We start from the raw sequence: 19479 nt of genomic DNA on the forward strand, positions 1-19479 counted from the left end.
GGGGGGGGCGGAAGGGGAGGGAGCAGAACTACTTTCCTACAGACCTTATCAACCGTGGAGAGGAATCTGGATCTAAAACCCTGGATCCAAATACTCCCCAAAATTTGAGGACAATGTGAAAACATGGATCTAGACTGAAATTTCAGTTATGGCTTCCAGTTTATATTCAGAACTACACCTCCAGTTTTGAACTCCAAGATCTGGGAGATGTTGAAATCCAGACTGGCATTCATATGTTCTTCTCTGTTCTTTTCTAGGGAGTTAATAATGAGAAAAATAATATCTCAATATTACTTACAAAACAACGGGCCCATTGGCTCCTTGGAAGACCTCATTTGGTAATTTTTCTAGGTTGTGATTATCACTTAGATTTCTGAAAAATACAACAATATTGATGCTAAAACCATCTGAGATTAAAAAAATAGCTTGCAGCCGTTACTACTTTCTAACGGTTGCTTTTCAGAAGAGTAAACAACAGAAATAGTTACAGCTCATCCAGGTAGGTTCCATTAAATGCATGATTCTCAATTTCCCGAATCCCGTTTTTATTCAGCCATCTGCAATAGAGAAAAAAACACCAAAGAGTTGGGTTCTTATTCACGCTTCGTAACTAAAATGTATTTAATTCAAATCAGTGAAAGGGATCTCAAACAAAGAAAATTATTAAATGGATATTCAAACAGTGACATTTCTATGAATACTAGCTGGTAAGATCCCGAAGTTTGAGGAAGGCTTTGGAGAGTATAGACGTGAATAGGGCGGATGAATGCTACCACCAGAGATGATAGCTGGAGTAAGCTTCTGAGGCAAGCGCAGAGCTGATGGAGATGCTGGTGCCGCTCACAGCTCCCCTGGGAAGGCTGCAGCAGAGTCAGTGATGCTGTTCCAGGTTATTCCCAGGAGGGGTGAGACCAGGATCTTTCCTGCTGGTGCTGTCAGCGCCACTTAGTTTTACTTTTTTCAAGATGCTTTTAAAGCACTGTGCCGCAGCTTAACCTTTGCAGGTTATTAGAAAAAAAGACCCCCACCTATGGTGCTCTCATGTCCTCGGCAGGGCAGGTGGAGGTGGGAGGCTGACCATCACCGAGGCGGGCAGGAGGGCAGCAGGGGGGGTGGCGGTGGTGCCAAACTGCCTGGCAAGCGGCCGATTCCTCCTACATCTGCTGCCTCCACAAACTACGCTCCCTGCCTGCTCTGCTGCCCCCAGTGCCACCTCCCCGGGCTCCGTCCCCAAAGAGGGGACACAGGTAGTGAGCCTGGGAGTCGAAGCTCCTAGGGCTTTCTGCCAAGTTTTTACTGTAGTGCATTAACAAATTAACATTTAACATCCTTCCCTCTCTTCCCTTCACAGTCTTAAAAATTTACATGTGGGTCAGTTATATTTATCATCTTTATGGTGCAATCCTTCATCTGGCTTTAAACGTCACTTTGCAACTCCCCCCCTCTCCAACAGGCAGTGACAGGTCTGATTGATGGCAAAAATGACCCGATTTAATTAAACTGTCAGCAAACCTGGACATTGCGTTTCTAATTCACGTTGAAAGCTGAGCGTGCAAGTGACCCACTTATCTAAGGTCCGAGGTGGTGAGCTAAGGTCAGCATGAAAATCAGTTATGGGTCTGGCTGAAAGGATTACCCTTCTGACCACGACAGGCAGATGTGCACAGCTCCGTGTCTATAATGTCTGTCAGGTCGGATCAGGAGAACTGTCACCGTCCCCTTCACTTGCAAGCACTATTGGACATGAGTGAGCAGGCACAGAGAGACATGTCCCTGCTTATAGCATTTAAAGCATTTATTATATTACATTGATCTTATCCATTCATAGCTGCCAGGCTGATAGATATGCTTTTAATCACAGTATTAGCACTTACTGCATTTTCTCACCGAACATGATGCTAATGCAATGAGATACTAAAGTTGTAAAATCAGAGTCACTGTTGCCTTACAGTGTGGACTATACACTCCTGTCCTAATTGCATTCAAGTAGAAAAAAGAGGAAAAAAAAATAAATCGCTAAATCCCAAGACCTCACTAAACTACATATAGACAAGTTTCTGTTGAGACAAATTTTTCCCTCACTTCAACCAACATCCTGACTGACTCCATGAACTCTTATGCCAGCAACAAGTGACGACGGAGGCAGAGATCCAGAGCATGGACATATGGGCTCTTTCTCACCATTTCATGGCTATAGTGGTATTTCTAAAGCGCACTTTAAAATTCACCTGGTGCAGAAGGGCACTGCCCCAAGGTAATATTTATGCCCTATTTCAGGGCAGGAAAGCTCTATCTTAGCCTCTAAGTGGCACACAGACCTGGAAGCAAGATGAAGTTCTTCCATAAATTTTTAGCACTTTTCAACCAAATATATCCACAGTTCCAGTCTGTGCTGATCCCATGAATAGCGTAAAATCAGATGCAATCTGAATTACTGGCTTAAATATGCTTGGAGCCTGCCACAGCTAAACCTGCTAAAATTGTGTCTCTCCAGAACGTGGGGGGCTCAGTGGGTCCTGGCTGTTTTTAATGCCATCTTGACATGCCTGGTTTCACAAAATGATGTTGCTGTAGCAGTCGCTTTCTATTGCGTTGCACAAGGACTTCAATTTTGTATAGAAAACCCGCACATTTGTGTCTAAAATGAGGCAACTGCATCACAGCACAAGGAAAACCTCATCAGGGGCTCTAAAAGAGTCTGTCCCAAAGGAGGACCAAAGCAGAGTCAGGATGTGGTCCAACCAGGCAGGTGGTCCTGCAGACACCGGTGGGCGTGGGGAGCCCACAGCAATGGGGCTGTTGCAGGATGCAGGGCAAAGCAGCTGGAAGAGGACATGATCCTCCCCCCCCCCCCCACGCCAACTTTGCTAGCAAACCAGCAGCCTTAAGTCCTCCAAGAGGACCATCCTTCAACGCCCAGGCACTAATCATATAAACAATGGGATGTCCTGGGGAGAGAGGGGAAGCCAGTCTCATGCTGCTCAAGTGGGACAGAGAGGTCAAATCACAGTAAAAACCTGGGATATTTATCTCACGCCTTAGTGGTACAAATGGAAACAAATACAGTACTCCTTGCACAGTGCTCTGAAAACACAAAGTCCCACCCGAGTAGTAAATATTATCATCATAGAAGAAAAGATAAACCAGTGCATTTGGGGTATCATGACTTGAATACATATTTGAGAAAACTGCGTGTGTGTTTAAAACTCCAGGGAACTTGATGTAGACAGAGGTTGTGCACAACTGATGGAGAAGAAGGAGACATAGCAGCTAAGTGACTTGTTAACTGCCCTCTCTTCAAATATTGATGGTCTGACCTTGCTCCCACCAAAATCAACGTGAGCCCAATCAATCAATCAGATCTTGCTCGTCTGCTTCGGTATGCGTGGTAAGCTGTACACACTGAGAGTGGGAATTTTTTCCAGTCTGGCCACTGGCTAGGTGAAATGAAGGCAGCTTGTTAGGAAGCAAACGGTACATTTGATATACCAACAGAAAGGATCAAAGAAGCCAGATAGTTCATTAAAATACATGACTGTTCAAGTCAAATGTAGAGTCATCTAACCACACAGCTTGAAACTGCACTGTGAGCCAGCCTGTATCAATGCATTAACATTGCGTACAAATATACTGTATTCCCACAACATCTACATGTATTTTGCCTGAGTAATAAATGTCTTTGAATGATGTGTCTGACTGTAAATATTTATGAGTCATACCATCCTGCTGAACACAGTTTTTATCACATGGAAATGTTGTTGTAGGTTTAACCTTGGCATCAGTAATTACTAAATTTGCTCAATGCTGTGCATCTAAAATAAAGAGCAGGATTAGAACACAACAGAAAACTACAAAAGCATTCATTTTTTATAGCAGGGAAACAGAACGCAGAGATTTCAGGGGTAGGGGAGAAATCTAAAACCTTAATTTGAATTTGGAAGCATACAAAATAGTGCCCATCCCCTGGTTTCCTCGCCCCTATTCTGGAGAAGAAATGAGCTAACAAGGAGAATAATGGATTTGCCGTGTCTTACTCACAGAATCACACTTTCAGAACTCAGGCCCGTGAATGAATTTCTTTCGATTGTACGTATATTGATATTGTCTTGAATATCTCTGAAAAATAAAATACAGTGGAAACTACACCTTTTTGTACCTCTGTGAACCTTTCAATATGATATGCTATTTCAAACACAGTATTTTTCCTTATATTCAATCTGAGGAACCATTATAGGCAGAGGCATAAGTTTTTAAGACATTTTGTCTGCGGAGCACAAAGCTTCCTGGTAAAAAAGGCTGGAGCAAAACATTTCCAACACCCCCATACCTTCCTCCCAAATAGGCTGAAGTGATTAAAATGCATAAAAGCCCAGCCAGGTCTTATAATCCGGAGGCAGGTGAAATAGTTCCTCCAGCAAACATATTGCTCAGAAAACGCAAGCTGAGGGGCTGCGAGGCCACCCCTTCTCACAGCCTCCCAAGCAGAAGAAGGAAAAGCCATTAGCCTTTCCGGCCTGATTCAGCAGGGTACCTACCAGCCCACAAATAATTCCCCTGCCGATGTCAATGGGGTTGCTTATAAGCTTTGGACGCGCTTAAGAACTTAAGGCGTGGGACCCCTGTCGATGCGGTTTGTTGAACTGACAAGTAGGCATTTCGGTCTTTCAGCGTTTTTGACTGATAGGAAAAAAGGAACGGCAGATATACGTTCTGTTGCTTGCTCAAAATAGACCTCAAAGAAGTTAAACAGTATTACTCATAATTTAGACTGGGGATGTGGTTGTTTTCATGCTGTTTCTGTTGGAAAGCATGGAACAAAATGAATTAACTGCAAAGCTTGAAACGAAGCGTGATTCCAACATTATCTCATGCTGACGGTTGAATACGGCCACAGCTCTGCATTAAGTGACACTTGCACAGAGGCCTCATTCTGCAAACTGAGGTCAGCAGAGGTAGGAACAGGGAGGGAGCGTGGCACCTATTGTACTGGTTTCAGCTGGGATAGAGTTAATTTTCTTTCTAGTAGCTGATTATTTTGCATGTAGTATGAAAATAATGCTGGTAACACATATTGTTTTAGTTGTTGCTAAATGATGTTTACATTAGTCAAGGAATTTTCCAGCTTCTCACAGAAGCTGAGAGGGAGCATAGACATGACAAGCTGGCCAAAGGAATATTCCATGCCATAGATGTCATGGTCAGCATATAAATGAGGGTTGGGTGGGGGGCAGGAATCACTGCTCGGGATGGGCTGGGGAATCGATCATCGTGTGGTGAGAGCGACTTGTGTTGTATCACTTTATTTTGTGTATTCTTTTACCATTATTATTACTATTACTACTACTACTACTACTATTTTCCTCTTCCATTACTGTTCTATTAAACTGTCCTTATCTCAACCTGTTAGTTTTTTGGGGCAGTTTGGGGTTGGGGTTTTTTTTTGGTAGTCCCCCTCACACCCCCTCCTTTTCTCCCTCCTCTCCCTACCCTGCTGGGCTTATTCTTACAGGAAAGGGAGGAGTATCACCTGAAAAAAAAAAAAGCTTTTGCTCAGCAGAAAACAATAATTGAAGTCCAGTTAAGACTGATGATAAACACCAAGGTATACAGGAAGAAGGTTCTGTACCTCTGTATTTGTTGCATTTGCTTAATGGTTTTGGGGAGCCCTGAACTGCCCTTCGCAGAATTATGTATGTCACATGTATTATAGAAATTATTTTCTATCTTATGTGTTTATACTATATTCAGTCATCCTGCACTATGTTTTCTATGCATTTTTGTTAATATTAATGGCCATTACTAAGACAATTGTAGGATTAATGTTTCTGCAGCTTGAAATCTTCTATTTAAAGATTTGAACATGCAGAACTTTGCCTGTGCATTAAAAATATATCTTGTCCAAAGGAAGAGAGGAAATAGTTGCTTATTTTCTGGGTTTTCTGCTTTCAATTATACCAAGAACTGATTGAAAATTTTACGTCAAGATCTTCAGGGAAAAAAAACCCAAGCTTTTTCTGATATGCATTTTTTACAGGAAAAAAAAAAAAAGGTGCTTCTACATACAGGAAAAAAAAAAAAGAAGCCTGCTTTCACACAAAATTTCACAGAAATATTTTTTTCTCTGTTAGCACTGGAATTTTCCATAGAAAAATATCTCATTCTCTGGACAGTTTTACTGCCAGTGAAAAAAATGAGCGTGGTAGAGATATTTCCCAGTGATTTTTTTTTTTTTTTTTTTTTTTTTCTCCTGTGATGTGACCACCTCTCCATGGAAAACAACTCCGAGATCAGCAACTCTTCCCATGCAGGCCAGAGAACTGTCACCAGGTGGCAACAAATTTCCACTACCACCAGCCTGGTTTGGGTTTCAACTGGTGAAAGAGGAGTAAAAGGCTGTTATCTGTCCCCTGGGCCATCCAGGCACACACTCATAGCGTAGTTAAAGGAAGAGCAGTCTGTAAAGTGAGAGTTATGATGCTTTGTAGAAGAGAGACCTATAGAGAACTGAGACCTTTTAGGCCACATTATCATCAATGCCTACAAAATTACAACCCAAAACGCTACCATGAAGCTAACAAGTGAACACAAGGGGAATCACGTCTTGAAAGGTTTTGTTGGAGCAGGAGAACATTCAAAGGGAGCTTTTAAAAAGTGAAAAGCAGATATTAAAAAATACAGTAAAACTTTCTGGAAAGAGAAGAAAGAGTGCACTTTATGGACAGCAGGTAAAAACCGAAGGCCGGTGTTTGATATCAACCTAAGTGGGAGAGAACAGATGAAGATTATTCGCTCTGCCCCAGGAACAAAGCAATAATTAACAAAGAAGAACAAACATGGGACTTAAAAGAGCAGCCACAAAAGGTAGAGTTTAGCCAAAAACGGGAGTTTTGCTCACAGGAAACTTGACATTGTAATGTAAAAAGATTTTTTGCCAAAGCACAAGCTGAATTCTGCCCCACTGAAGTCAAGGGAGGAACCCTACCTTGGATAATTAAGTAGTCCCTCCTGATGATCTCAGAAAACTGTCAGTATCAATTTCCCAACCACATTCTAAGAAAAAAAATGCACTGACACAAAACAGTTGCTCTTTAAGACAAAAGTATCAATTCACTTACCACAATTCTCACCTTCTACTCTAATACATTAATTCCTCTGGAAATAACATTATCCCATGAAAGTAAGAGAGAGTCAGGACACTTTATTGCCCAGCATCTCCAATAGAGAGGAACCGAATGCATGGGAACATTTTGGCAGTTTGTGTGACTGGAAATGGGCCTAAGCCTCCATATTGAACTACCTCCACCCTCCCACCACACTGAGCATCGCTGGCCTCTGCGTTGCAGCTCCTGTCAGTGAAACACCATCCCAGAAATGCTAACTCTGAAGGACAACCCTGTGCCCACAGTCAGTGAGGAAACATGGTCACAGGTATCCACAGAACTGCACTATGTCTAATTTAAAGAAATTTTGTTATCCGGAGCAGTAGCAAGGGCAGGACAAACATGATATTGCCATGCAGCAGGAGATGGCTGGTGGCTGTTGATGGCTGGAAGGAGGGCTGAGCGCAGGACGGAAGAGGAGCTGGACAAGGCTGACCTCCAACCAGCTGAGAGTTTTTCCCAGCCACCAAAATGTCTCATTTTGACTCTACCAAAGAAAGAGAAAATTTGACCTCTTGAAAGTTTAGTTATATCTTTGTATTTTTAATATGTGAGACCGTAGAGAAGGTAACCTTTCACTGAGAATATTGGTTCCTTAAGGAACGTATTAGTAGTATAGAGAAGGTATTTTTTATCCTGGCATTTAAACGGAACAATATTCTTTTATTACTGATGTGATTTTCTTTTTGCAAATTCATTCCTGAATAGTTGAATGGTGATGAAAAGGAATGGCTGAGTCTGGGAAAAAGGAACAGCGTTCTTATAATATCAGCATTCATTTATTATGAACCCAGATTAGTTCAGGAGAGTTGCAACCTTTCAGGATTCATAATCTGAACTGAAACTGAACGCCTCCAAGTGACAACCAAATCCTACATTTGGGCACTCAGGGTGACACACAGGTCCATAAAATAGTCATTCACTTGCATAAGCACTGCTCTGAGCTCCCTGAGGTGGTATCTGGATATCCTCAGATGTTGAAAAGCCAACTTGTTATCTGTCTCATCTTATAACAAAAAGCAATGCATTATGTGCAGGAAAAAATTAAAGAAGTATAGTGAATATTCAAGAAGCCAATTTGGGAAAGTTGCTGAAATGTCATGACTGTTTTGTCTCAGGAGTCAGAGTGGTCTGACATTGCATTAGCTTAAAAATAACAGCTGTCACATGTGACCAAGAAAGCTCTAGAAAAATGCCTTTGAAAAACTATTACATATAGTTAAATAGAAAGCATGATTAATGAAGCAGGTGGATTTCATAAGGCCCTTACTATTTAAAGAACTGCTGCACTTGTACTGTGTAAATGGAGTTAGACGAAAATATTAGAAGCAATAGAAGAACCACCTGTAGCTCCCCCCTTACAGTATTTTAAAGTACCCTCTCTAAATTACTGGAGATGTACAGGGTTTTAGTTGAAAGCTGCCTTTAATTTTAAATAAGTCGTATGCTAAAAATTGATGCAATGCTTTTTAATATGTTTAATATGAATTATGGCATGCATTTCCTTGAGTAGGTAAATGAAGAAGCAAACCGCTGCCAAGTAGCGTGTGGCTATTGCAGGACAGAGGAGAAAACATGAGAAGCTTTCTACAGTACTTTCCCGAGAAAATCTCAATCCTCCTGTTGCAGTAACGAAAGGTGACAGTACTCTAACATATGCTATTCAAACACTGCTCCCAATGGTGACTTACCCCCCAACATATCAAAATGCCACACTGGTTAGCAGGGCTTTCACCATACATGTGTGAAAGAACACGTCCAAGGCCTTGGGTGATGCCATAGTCCTGATCTTTCCAGTAATCCCAAAGTGTTCAGGGCTCAATTTGTGCTGGTGTCAACTGAGCAGCATGAGATGAAGAGGAAGCATCTTTGGCAAATCATTACATATTGAAGTAAATCTACAGGTGGCACAAAGCACTGATTGCGCAGAGGCACAGAACAGTGATTAGGAGCAGGAGAGGATGTTCTTTTAATTAATTGCAGAAAAAGAACTAAAAAAAATATTTAGCTACACTGCAGCCTAGATCTTCCCTCTCTTTTTATTCAACCAGCAAATCTCCAGAGGCCTTTAAGTGGATAATCTTGTTAGAATGTAGATAATCCAATTTACTGAATATCTTTCCTGCAGGACAGTTTTGTCAATATATTTACCATATAACGTATACATCCTTAGTAGCCTCACTTTAAACAAGTGTCCTCTTTAATCTGTGTTATAACTGAGCCCCCCCTTGCCATGCATAAACAGCTCGGTAAGAACCTGTTTTTCAGCTGGCTGGTGGCTGCTTTCCAAAGCATTAATTGTCTTTCTGAAAAGGCTTACTGGAGGCAGCACTTAAGAAAACATAGCACTATGATCAGCAGAGAACAAAAAAATCTTTCAGAAACTAATTCCTGGAATATTCTGTCTGCTTATCTCCAGATATAGCAACACGCCTGCTCTTCTTTTACGCCAAATTGGTAGGAGCTACTCTGACAAAACTGGGAACACCGTTCACCACATCAACTTATTGTGTGTATTTGCTAAGTTGCAAACCCAAGGTAGGCAGAGATAAACACAACATCACTCAGGAAGCGTTATTTTTGTGTCCCATAATCATGCTGGTTACTTTATACTGCATGTGAGCCTGACTCCAGCAAGAGATTCCTCTGACTCCTGTGTCCCAGCCTTGCAGGCTCAACTGAGCCCATAATCCACAAAACCCACTTCTGAGGAAAAGTCTTTAACCGTGAGGCGGCTATGCAAAAGGAAGGAGGGGACCATCTCCTTGTTTTATTGAAGGGCCAACTCCACAGAGAGGGTCAGCGATTCTGTGGACTTCGCTGCATCTGCAGCAAGTACAGTTTTAGGAAGCGTGCCAGGTACATGTGTGTCAGGTCCTCCAAGACCAGGCAGGTACAAGCAGCTGCAAGACTTTGGAGTCTGGCTCTGCTCTCCACAATGCAAACTGTTTTGCAGATAAAATACGTGCTTTTGAGACCTAAATTTCCCCTCCCCTCCAACCACCCAGCTGTATGCCCTCAAAATGGATCTAAAAGGAGTACTACATTCAAATCTTTCTATTTTAAGCTGAGATTGCTTAATACAGGACATCGACACATCCACTGTAAAAAAGAACCAAAGGACACAGATTACACAAGAACTAATTTTGGAAAGAAAATAGGTTTGAAAATCCATCACTACATTATTAAACAGACAATGCCACAGCTCTCCCTAATGAGAGCCAGATAAATAATCTTGTACCCATGAAAAGGTCAATAAGTTACCAATTTGAAGCAGCCTGTCTCTTTGGCATACATCCAAAAAGACCAATTAACAATTCTCTTCACCGCTTCTAAAAGGCTGGTGAGAAAGTTAAGGTTACATTTTTTTCTAGAAGGTTTAGAGTATTTCAGCATTTCATTTTTTTAGCGTTTTTTCTCTCCTTAGCGTTTTTCCCATACTAGTAATGATGATGCAGGAGACAAAGGGAGTGGAGTGAGCAGGAAATGTTTTTGTACCCAAGCTGACAGAGATAAAAGCATATTAATGTTCAACAGTTAGTGGCTGTAATGAGCCCGTGAAGCTGATGAGAGGACTGACGAGGCTAGCCAGAGTTCTCACCTGCCCATAAATAAGACTTAGTGGCTATACAACTATTTTTGAAGGAGCACAGAGAAAGTCTTGCAACCGACATATTGCAGAGGTCACTAAACTGATGGACCATGATGCCTAGGCTCAATCTCAGGCACTAACACTGATTAATCCCCCCCCTCCCTTTTTTTTAATGAAAACTACCAGTAAATATATATTTTTCTGCAAGATTTTCTGAGCTGTGTTTTAACAGTTTTTTCACAGTCACAGCACTGTCGCGAGGAATCAGACCACGCATTGCCGACCCTGCCAGACTGCCACCGCGGTTGGAAGCTTCAGAAGAACCACAAAGAGCCCGGCAAAGGGCAGGTACCCGAGTCCCCGTGCTTTGGTGTGCTGGTTGCAACTGGGTCTCACTACACCTCTTTACACCGAGATAGAGGGTTGCCTGTGCCAGCTGTTCTGACTGGTGGGTCAGACCAGGAAGGGCTACAGATGTCTATGGCGGGGTCTGCTGCAGAAGGTTGGGTCAAGGACCTCTGACTACAGGTCTCCATCTCCAGCTCTGCTGCCTCAGCGTGGACTATTTGGGAAGCTGGCATGGACTCCAGCTGGGGTCAAGATACACCACATGAGCCACAGGAGTACGTCCCAGTGGGACCAGCATCAGGTTTGCTTTTCCACTCACACACCACCCTGTATATGTTTGGACAGAACCTTCTAATCTGTTTTGTGACAAGATATTTATGAAACCACTTGCTATTCCTTCCTAACTTCCAAGAGTTAATGGGAGAATTAGGCTGTGATGTACAAAGGTTTGTTAGTTTCCTTTCATGGCCTTAAAATTTTTATCACTTCTCAAATAGCTGTTGATAGTGTTTCTATCCACACAGATGCTTAACCCTTTTCTGAATTATTTTAAAATCGAGTCCCACATGTTTACCAACTTTTACTTCTGTATCGTGTAAAAAAGCAAAAACACACAACAAAACCCCCCAAAACTGAACACAAAAACCATCAATCCATTAACTCCCCTCAGCATCTTGCCTTATATTTTCACTAATTGACCCTTTGTTGTATGTCACAGGAATACTGGGTTACCTTTACCAGCTGCCATTTTGCAGCCTTCCATCAAGGTTTCTGCTTTCTCATTAAATTCACAGTCCTTTTCTTTCAAACACTAAAACTCTGCCTCTTCAAGGTGGGAGTGTGTTTCTAAAAGGGCAGGCACCAGTGACTGAAACAAGGGGATGGAGAAAATGGCAGTCTTTCCTACAGAAAGGTGCCAAGAGAGAGCACGAAGGTATGACTGTACGTAGAGAGAGTGACCTGAGCGTGGTGTAACTCAGCATCACACCCAGCTCCCTGCTACGTGGAAGGCTCCTACAGGGACTTTGGGTCCTGCTCCTGATCCCTGTGGTGTTAATTGATGTAGCTCCACTGAAGCCAAAGGTGTTGCACTGATTTATACCCCCAGTGCAGCTACCTCAGACCATTAGCACAAAAGAAATGTTCATCTGTTCAGACACTCGGAGCCATGACGCCTGCACCTTTTGTACTATTTATAGTCCTACAAGAGGGTGGGGTTTTTGCCTCCTAAAATGAAGGCACAGAGGGGGTGCAGCATAAATCCATTAGCTGAGTAAACATCAAAGATGGATTTTATCAATTTAAATTTGAGAAAAGCTTTGGCACAAGAATGAATGTGAATTAAGTGGCCATGAATAAAATTAGAGGAAATTTTCTAGTCACCAAATCATTGAATTTCTGGAAAAGCTTCCCCTAGAAAAAAGAGAGAAAGCAGGGAACAAAGAAGAACACCAACGATGTCAATAAAGCACTTAATTAATGGGATACATGTTGTGGAGCCAGTAAAAAATAGGACACAGTAGTCTGGAGAGTCTCTTCCAGTCCTACATACTCACAAGAGAGAAAACCTTAAAAAGTACCCAAAATATATTTTCCTCTGATTTCAGATAGTGAGTAGAACTTGCTAAAGAGGAGCAGGGAATGGTTAGATAGACAAGCAATAGTCCATATTTTTAATGTGTTGCTTCTACAGATCATAGCAGAGCTGCTGCAGCTGAATTTTTACACAGGTAGCATGTCTGCATGTTTGAGTCAACGTATATGGGAGTGTGCAATGACAAAAGTTCAAAAGAGGGAGCATCCACTAATGTTAAGAGAAAAACTTCCGCAACTTCAGATATTTAAAGTGGGGTTTTACCTTTTCCTCACGACCTATAATTTGTGTGTCCCACATTTTAAAAAAATAGCTGAAATTAGTGTGTTTGTTACTGTGTTCAAATTTCTTTAATTGTGTATGAGATAAATGTGCTCTCATTCTTTCTATCCACCTGGCAACTGTACTACCCATAAGCTTGTTCTGGGCTTTTTACATGGGATAAACAAACGCTGTGTTTTTGTGCATAGGTACCCAGAATTACTCAAAGACAGCAGTAACTACTGAATGTCTCAGGAATGAAACCAAAGGAAAAAGGCATATGATTTCTCCTCATGAAAATGCAAATTTAAAGCTTTATTTCCCTGCTGCCAACAGAAAATCTGTTTCAATTATGCACAAACAAAAGTTAAAGTTTATCAAGGTGTCTGGTGAATTTCATAAAACAGATATTGGTAAAAACTCCGAGGAGAACGACAATCCTACCACAACTCTAACCACATGCTCCTGTCCAATGAAGGTTTAGATTGTAACAGTTTGTGTAGCACACTAAATACACCTTATCTCTTTAAGTCCAAGCCTTAAATCTCAAATCTTAAAGTTCAAATTCAAACCAGTGCCTCTTGGCATTTTTGAGCCCAGAACCTGTCAAATGCTAGTGGTTTTCAGAGACCTTAAAGACTCATTAGCTTACTGGGAGCTATACTTATTCGACCACTGACCTGATTTCATCCCATCTTTGAGAAATACCTAACCAGATAATTAAGCACTTACTCGTATGTACTCAAATGTAGAAGTCCCGATCAGGCTTTTTGAATGAGTAAGGCTTCTTGTGTAAAGAAAACAAGGTTAGGTGTATGCACTCAGGTGGATGGACATAAAAAAGTTAAGCTAACCTCCTGCTGGGTCTACGTGCCATTGTTCAGTAAAGAGCACTGTGGGAGCTTATTTAACCTACAGCCATTATAAACAGTTACTGTTAAACAAACTTCACTGGACCTCCTTGGGGTTTTAATGAAGAGGAGAGATTATTAGTCGTGTTAAGATCATGCGCTAAGAGCTGTGAAAATATTTTGGGGTAACAGTTTATTTTAAGGATGGATTCAATTATCACTGAATTGTGATAGCAACCCCACAGGAGCAGATGTGATAACCACAGTTGTGCAAGCAATGTTCTTGATGAAGCTGGCTAATGAAATAAAGCTATGCCATACATCAATACATTTGTATTCTAAGGTTTTAATCATCTCGCATCAAGTGTTAATGAAAACCATTGCTATAGCACTGCTGTTGCTAAAGAAAAGAGAATGTGAATGCTTAAGACCAAGTGTACAAAGTGTAACAGAGGCAGAGCCATAGCAAAGACAGATGAGAGACATTTTGTCCCAAAGTTCTCAAAAGGAATTTCAACCTAAACCTGTTCGTATAGACACAGAAAATGCCGAACACCTTTTCTCATCACTCGGTTTCAACCTGTTGCTTAGAAAGGCTCAAGGATCTTGTGTGTGGGACTCCTCCATGAAGAACATTATCTTCAGCTTTTCTGAGGACCATGTGCAGGCCTAGGAACAAAACTGTGGACTGACAATGTGTGACTAGTGGGGGAAGAGGGGACATTAGCATGTCTTATCACTGCAAATGCTCAGCGTAAGTTGGACAGAAAACATTTGTATCATTCAAAATTACTATGGTACTTGCAAAGAACAAAACATCTTACAAATATCTGAGGCTTGGAAGGTGTTGGAAGGCATCTTGATCAATGTACACGAGATTGTTGGCCTTCTCAATTCTTCTGCAAAGAGAAAATGAAACATCAGAGGAAATATATCAATATATTGATCTCAAAATATCTCTGGTTACCCCAGGATGTAGTGGTACTATACACTGAGATCTTTTTTTTTTTTTTGACAGCAGAAGATCTGTACAATTTCAAAAAGCGGACTACAACAGACCGGCAAACCCCACCACCTTTTGATATCGGCGGTGGTTTGAGGATAAGTTTCAGGCTGAACAAGGAAAGAAAGAGACAGATAAGAAGATGGAAAAGACAAAGGGAGATTTCAAATGCTTCTGTATTGCTATGAATTCTTCGGAGCTTACCTGAACCAAACTGCAAAACCTTTGATACTCGCCTATAATGAATCTTTATAATTGTCTCCTTTGAATATAGATTGCTCATTACTTACATTTCATGTAGTTTGGGAAGGTTGGAAAACACATTTGCTTCTATGACCTCCAAGGCATCATTCTGTGAGATCTCTCTGAAAAACAATTTAAAAGTCAAGATATTTCAAGCCATGCTATCAATAAAAAGGCGAAACAGAAAATGGACAAGTGAAAAATTTGCATGGAACTTCTTCCAAGATTACTGATCAGTTTTAAAGACAAGGTGGATATCAGATAAGAAAACAGACACCAGAAACACCAACGAGCTGCCACCAAGGCAAACACCAACAGTCAGGAACAGATGACATCTGAGGCTGAAGTTCGTATCTGTAATGGCAGTCCTGCACCTCCTGCTGTCACATTGCTGGTGTATTACAAGACAGAGCCCGTCCATCATTGGCAACTGCATCTCTGACATCACTAATTACTGACAGAGATTTAATGAAAGCTTTTAACTCAGTGAAGAAAAGAGAGAGTGAAAGGCAACTGAAATAGAGAAGACAGCTAAAATGTGCGCAAGAAATGGAACACAACTTCAGCAGTAGGACATGCCGCTGCCTTGACCTGACGGTAAACCACAGAGATTAAAATTAAGCCACCAGCAGACACATCCTTATTAACAGGAGCTGGAGACCACAGATGTGAAGAAGAGAAGAGACCTTGGAGAAAACCCTATTTGATCTCTACTGTACACAATTAATGCCCAATTATGTCCCTTATGCTGTGATCAGGAAAGTCAAGGTAAAGACATCTATGCCAAAAGATTCCCCACTGCCATTTTTGGAAATGGTGCAAAAATGCTATTTTCTCAGGCTGAGGTCAGCTGTAGAAAGTAAAATTTTTAATATAGATGTAATTCTGGGATACTGTGATGGTCTATTGGATTTTAATGGCGAGGTAACTGTGCACATCTTTGGAATGAAACCTTCAATAAATAGTCAGATTGTAAACTGGCTGGCACTTGTTCCTGCATATATTGTTCTTTTGAAATTATGATGGTTGCAAATTCAAACAGGCCTGAGGTGAAACAATAGATTGTAACAATAGGTGCACAGTCAAAAAAATAATCACAAAAATTATTACAAGTAATATAAAAAGTATTCTGCTTCGTTCTGAGTAACAACTGAACCGTACCTGACAAATTACCTGCCCATTAAGACAAACAAAAGCCTTGCAAAAGAAGGTAAGTTGTTCACCTGACCTTTTCCACTTTAAAAAACGCCTCAGTGGTTTGATATTTTTTAGTTTAATAAGAAGTTCTTGCTCCTGTTTCCTTAAAGATTTTTACGGAAGAAAGCCAGCTCTCCTCTGCTCTGGGAGTTCTATCCTGACTGGAGAACAAGAAGATAAAAGTCCACGAGGACTGACAATAGGTGCTTGGTAGGGTACAATGAGAACTGGGCTTGTTTAGCAGTGCTGAGCCACCAGCTCACATGTGAACACATTCCTCTATTATTATGGTTTCAGCAGCAACAAAATGCTTTGGCTGAGACTGGGATTCCTTCACGCCATGCAAGGTACACTGCCATTGCAAGAGGTGTTTTAAAGACTTTTTATTACCTTCCTGTTTTCTTCAAAAATAACACATTATAAGATACACAGGAGAAGCAATCACCCCCTATGCTGTATTTATATGACAGTACAATTCACTTGCTTAACTACAGTCTAGAAGATTTAACAACACGGGAGACGTCTAAGACTTTTAAGATTTTGCAGTACATTGGCCATTCCCCACAATCTAAAAATTGTTTGTCTAGGAAAAAAAAAAAAAAACCACAGAAAAGGCAGAACATTTAATACCAACAAATCCATTTAACCAGGAGAGATTTCATGCCACTAAACAGCTCAGGAAAAAATGTTGCAGATTTGTTGGCCTCATACAGGCAAAAAAAGTTTACTGAGAAACCACAATACAATAGTGACCTCACCTCACAGATAGGGCTGTCGAGGGTAATAATTTTTTATGATCCAATCTGCTATCTAACTTTGGAACAACTTGGATGATATACCTCTTTTAATGGAATTCTTAAAACCAAATGTTTCTGCTTCAGGAGAGTGTTTTGGTTTCCTAAGAGAGTGATGGGTTGTGGGCCTTGTTTCCGCTCGAGAAATGGAAGATACAGATCTGATTAAGACCTGATGAGCTGTCGATGACACTTTGGAAGGCTTGGAGAATGCATGGTTAAGGAAGAAATGAAAGAAACGTAGGAAGATAGGAATCTCTAAACTGTTTTTACAAGATTAAGTTTTTAAGAGAATTAAATAATGCTTATATGAGGGGGGTGTTTCAGAGATTGGAGAATGACTTGGCTTTCTTTCCAATATTCCCATTCACAGGTACAAAGATGACAGTAATTTTTTAACAGGTAATGAAAATATGTCCATTTAAAATTATTTTTGCTGTCTTCTAGCTCAAGCAAACCACTACTGCAACCATTGTGGTTATAAGCCTCTGAAGACAAGTAAAGGGAACAAAAGGGAACCTCTCAACGGCAGAAAGCAGCAACTCTTCTGGTGTTGGGCTTCGTCCCCTGTGTTCAGGGGACTGTGGGGGTGAGGGAAAAGGCCAAGACTCTCTGTCCTCCGCAATGAATTGTGCATCCTCTCCCACACTCTCTCCAGGAAACCCTGTTGGTGATGACCAACATCGTTCTTCACAGATGAATCCCAGTGTACAGAGCTAAAGTGCTGCTTTCTGACAGAAAACCATTGTGATTCTTGGCCTTGGGGCTGTCTGTATACCTGTTACAGCCCGTCATGCAGGCAAGAAGCATAAATTTAAAAAAAACCCAAACATTCAGTTTAGGAGATCAGTCACTATGAAGAATGGACAGCAGTAGTCTGGGTTCTGGTTGCATAATTTGTGCAAAAAATTTATTTGTACCTGGCAAAAAATACACACCCATGCTCATGGATAACCGAGAGAACACTATCTTGGACACAGGTATCTCTGGCATTAAAAGTACGAACCACTGCTGCTCAATCAAACAACCAGCTCGGCAGACTCAGATCCTCTGTAGAGGAGAGCAAACAATACCTGCAGCAGCAGCTACAAGCAGAAAAAGGGGATTGCTGGCTAGTATTTGTACAAGTGATTTGTCTTACAGTATAAATACACACAAACAGATGATTGCTCATAATGCATATCTTATTATATGTCATCACGAGAGAAGATGGGACTGTTATTACGTTGTTTGTTTGTAATGAATGATACTATTAGCTCTACTGCTAGCTATCACAGCAAATCCAGACGGCAATTTGAGCATCATTTCTGATGCGTGCAAGCCTTTGGATAGATGGTATGCAAAACAATCAGGGGCAATTTCTTAAAAAAAAGAAGTCAAACCTCCAAAAACCCAAAGTACCCCGTGGCTGCAAAGTGCTTAGGCGTCTGCTAAGCTTAGTTTCCACTGCATGCAGACCTCCATTGAAATCAACAGTGATCCTCAAAAGCATAAATTGTTTACTCAAACACAGCCTAAAAGGGGAGAAACTATTCAGTAAAAATGTTTTACAAAGGCACAAAGGATAATTGCTTATATTTTTCTTCAAAGAGAATGTAAGATTTTAAGGTGTGACAACACCACACGACTAAGGAACTTCCTCTAATTTGCCACTAAGGTAGCAAGCTGTAATCATTATTACCTGTTCACAAGCAACTGACTGCAGTGTAGCATTTCCACATGTTATAGCCAGAGCCAGTGTCCATGGGCAGAGGGGTGGAAAACGAAGAGGACGAGGAAGGTGCTGTCTAGTGGCAGTACAGTCTTGGCTCTGCCTGCAAAGCTGCCCATCTTCACGACATCTGTGACAGAGCCCAGCGTGAAGCATAGGAAATATTCCTCTACAAACCAGCTGCACTCAAAGCACGACCCATAAAAACCAAGATACATTGAAATGGCCTTTTAAACAATTCTATTACAAAGGAATTTATAGTTCATGACAGTTTCTTTGTAGTCCTCTAAACAAAAAGTCTCTTAGACTAATCAAAGTCTTACAGCAAAAGCAAGACTGTATTAAACTCACAAACTAATGGTTTCGCAGCCAAGTGGTCCCACATTTCAAAATAATGAAAGAATAAAAGACTGGACATTTATATGCCTTTTATGATACAAATTCCTTTCAGGATCAGAGCAGGGCACGCAGACAAGGAGAGGGTCATTTTTCCCCTGCTAGGAAACGTGCCTATTTAAAACAAATATGTGTGTGTGTGTGTATATACAGATACAGAAGTTTAACACAGACGAGTACATGGGAAGTTGTGTCAAAAGAAGAGCAAAGCACAAGCGTGGCAGAAGACCAGCTTAGAGGCAGATCACAGCATCAGTCCCTCACACAGTGTCCAGGGATGTACGCTGTGGAGCACAAAGACCTTGTAATACGTAATACCAGCAGCAGGA

The 19479-nt window shown here is 41.2% G+C and overlaps 1 protein-coding gene across 1 annotated transcript in view; it reads right to left on the minus strand.

The window, feature by feature from the left end:
* Positions 1-19479, minus strand: part of FSHR (follicle stimulating hormone receptor) — an 80992-nt gene that overhangs the window by 12105 nt on the left and 49408 nt on the right. The window contains exons 3-8 of the mRNA XM_009894821.1: positions 15100-15174; positions 14631-14705; positions 6677-6757; positions 4039-4116; positions 489-557; positions 299-373 (exon numbers count right to left, since the gene is read on the minus strand). Of these exons, the coding sequence (XP_009893123.1) occupies positions 299-373; positions 489-557; positions 4039-4116; positions 6677-6757; positions 14631-14705; positions 15100-15174 (453 nt within the window). The remainder of the gene's footprint in view (positions 1-298; positions 374-488; positions 558-4038; positions 4117-6676; positions 6758-14630; positions 14706-15099; positions 15175-19479) is intronic.

The sequence above is a fragment of the Charadrius vociferus genome, unplaced genomic scaffold, assembly GCF_000708025.1.
Source record: "Charadrius vociferus isolate BGI_N301 unplaced genomic scaffold, ASM70802v2 scaffold411, whole genome shotgun sequence".
Lineage (NCBI taxonomy): Eukaryota > Metazoa > Chordata > Aves > Charadriiformes > Charadriidae > Charadrius > Charadrius vociferus.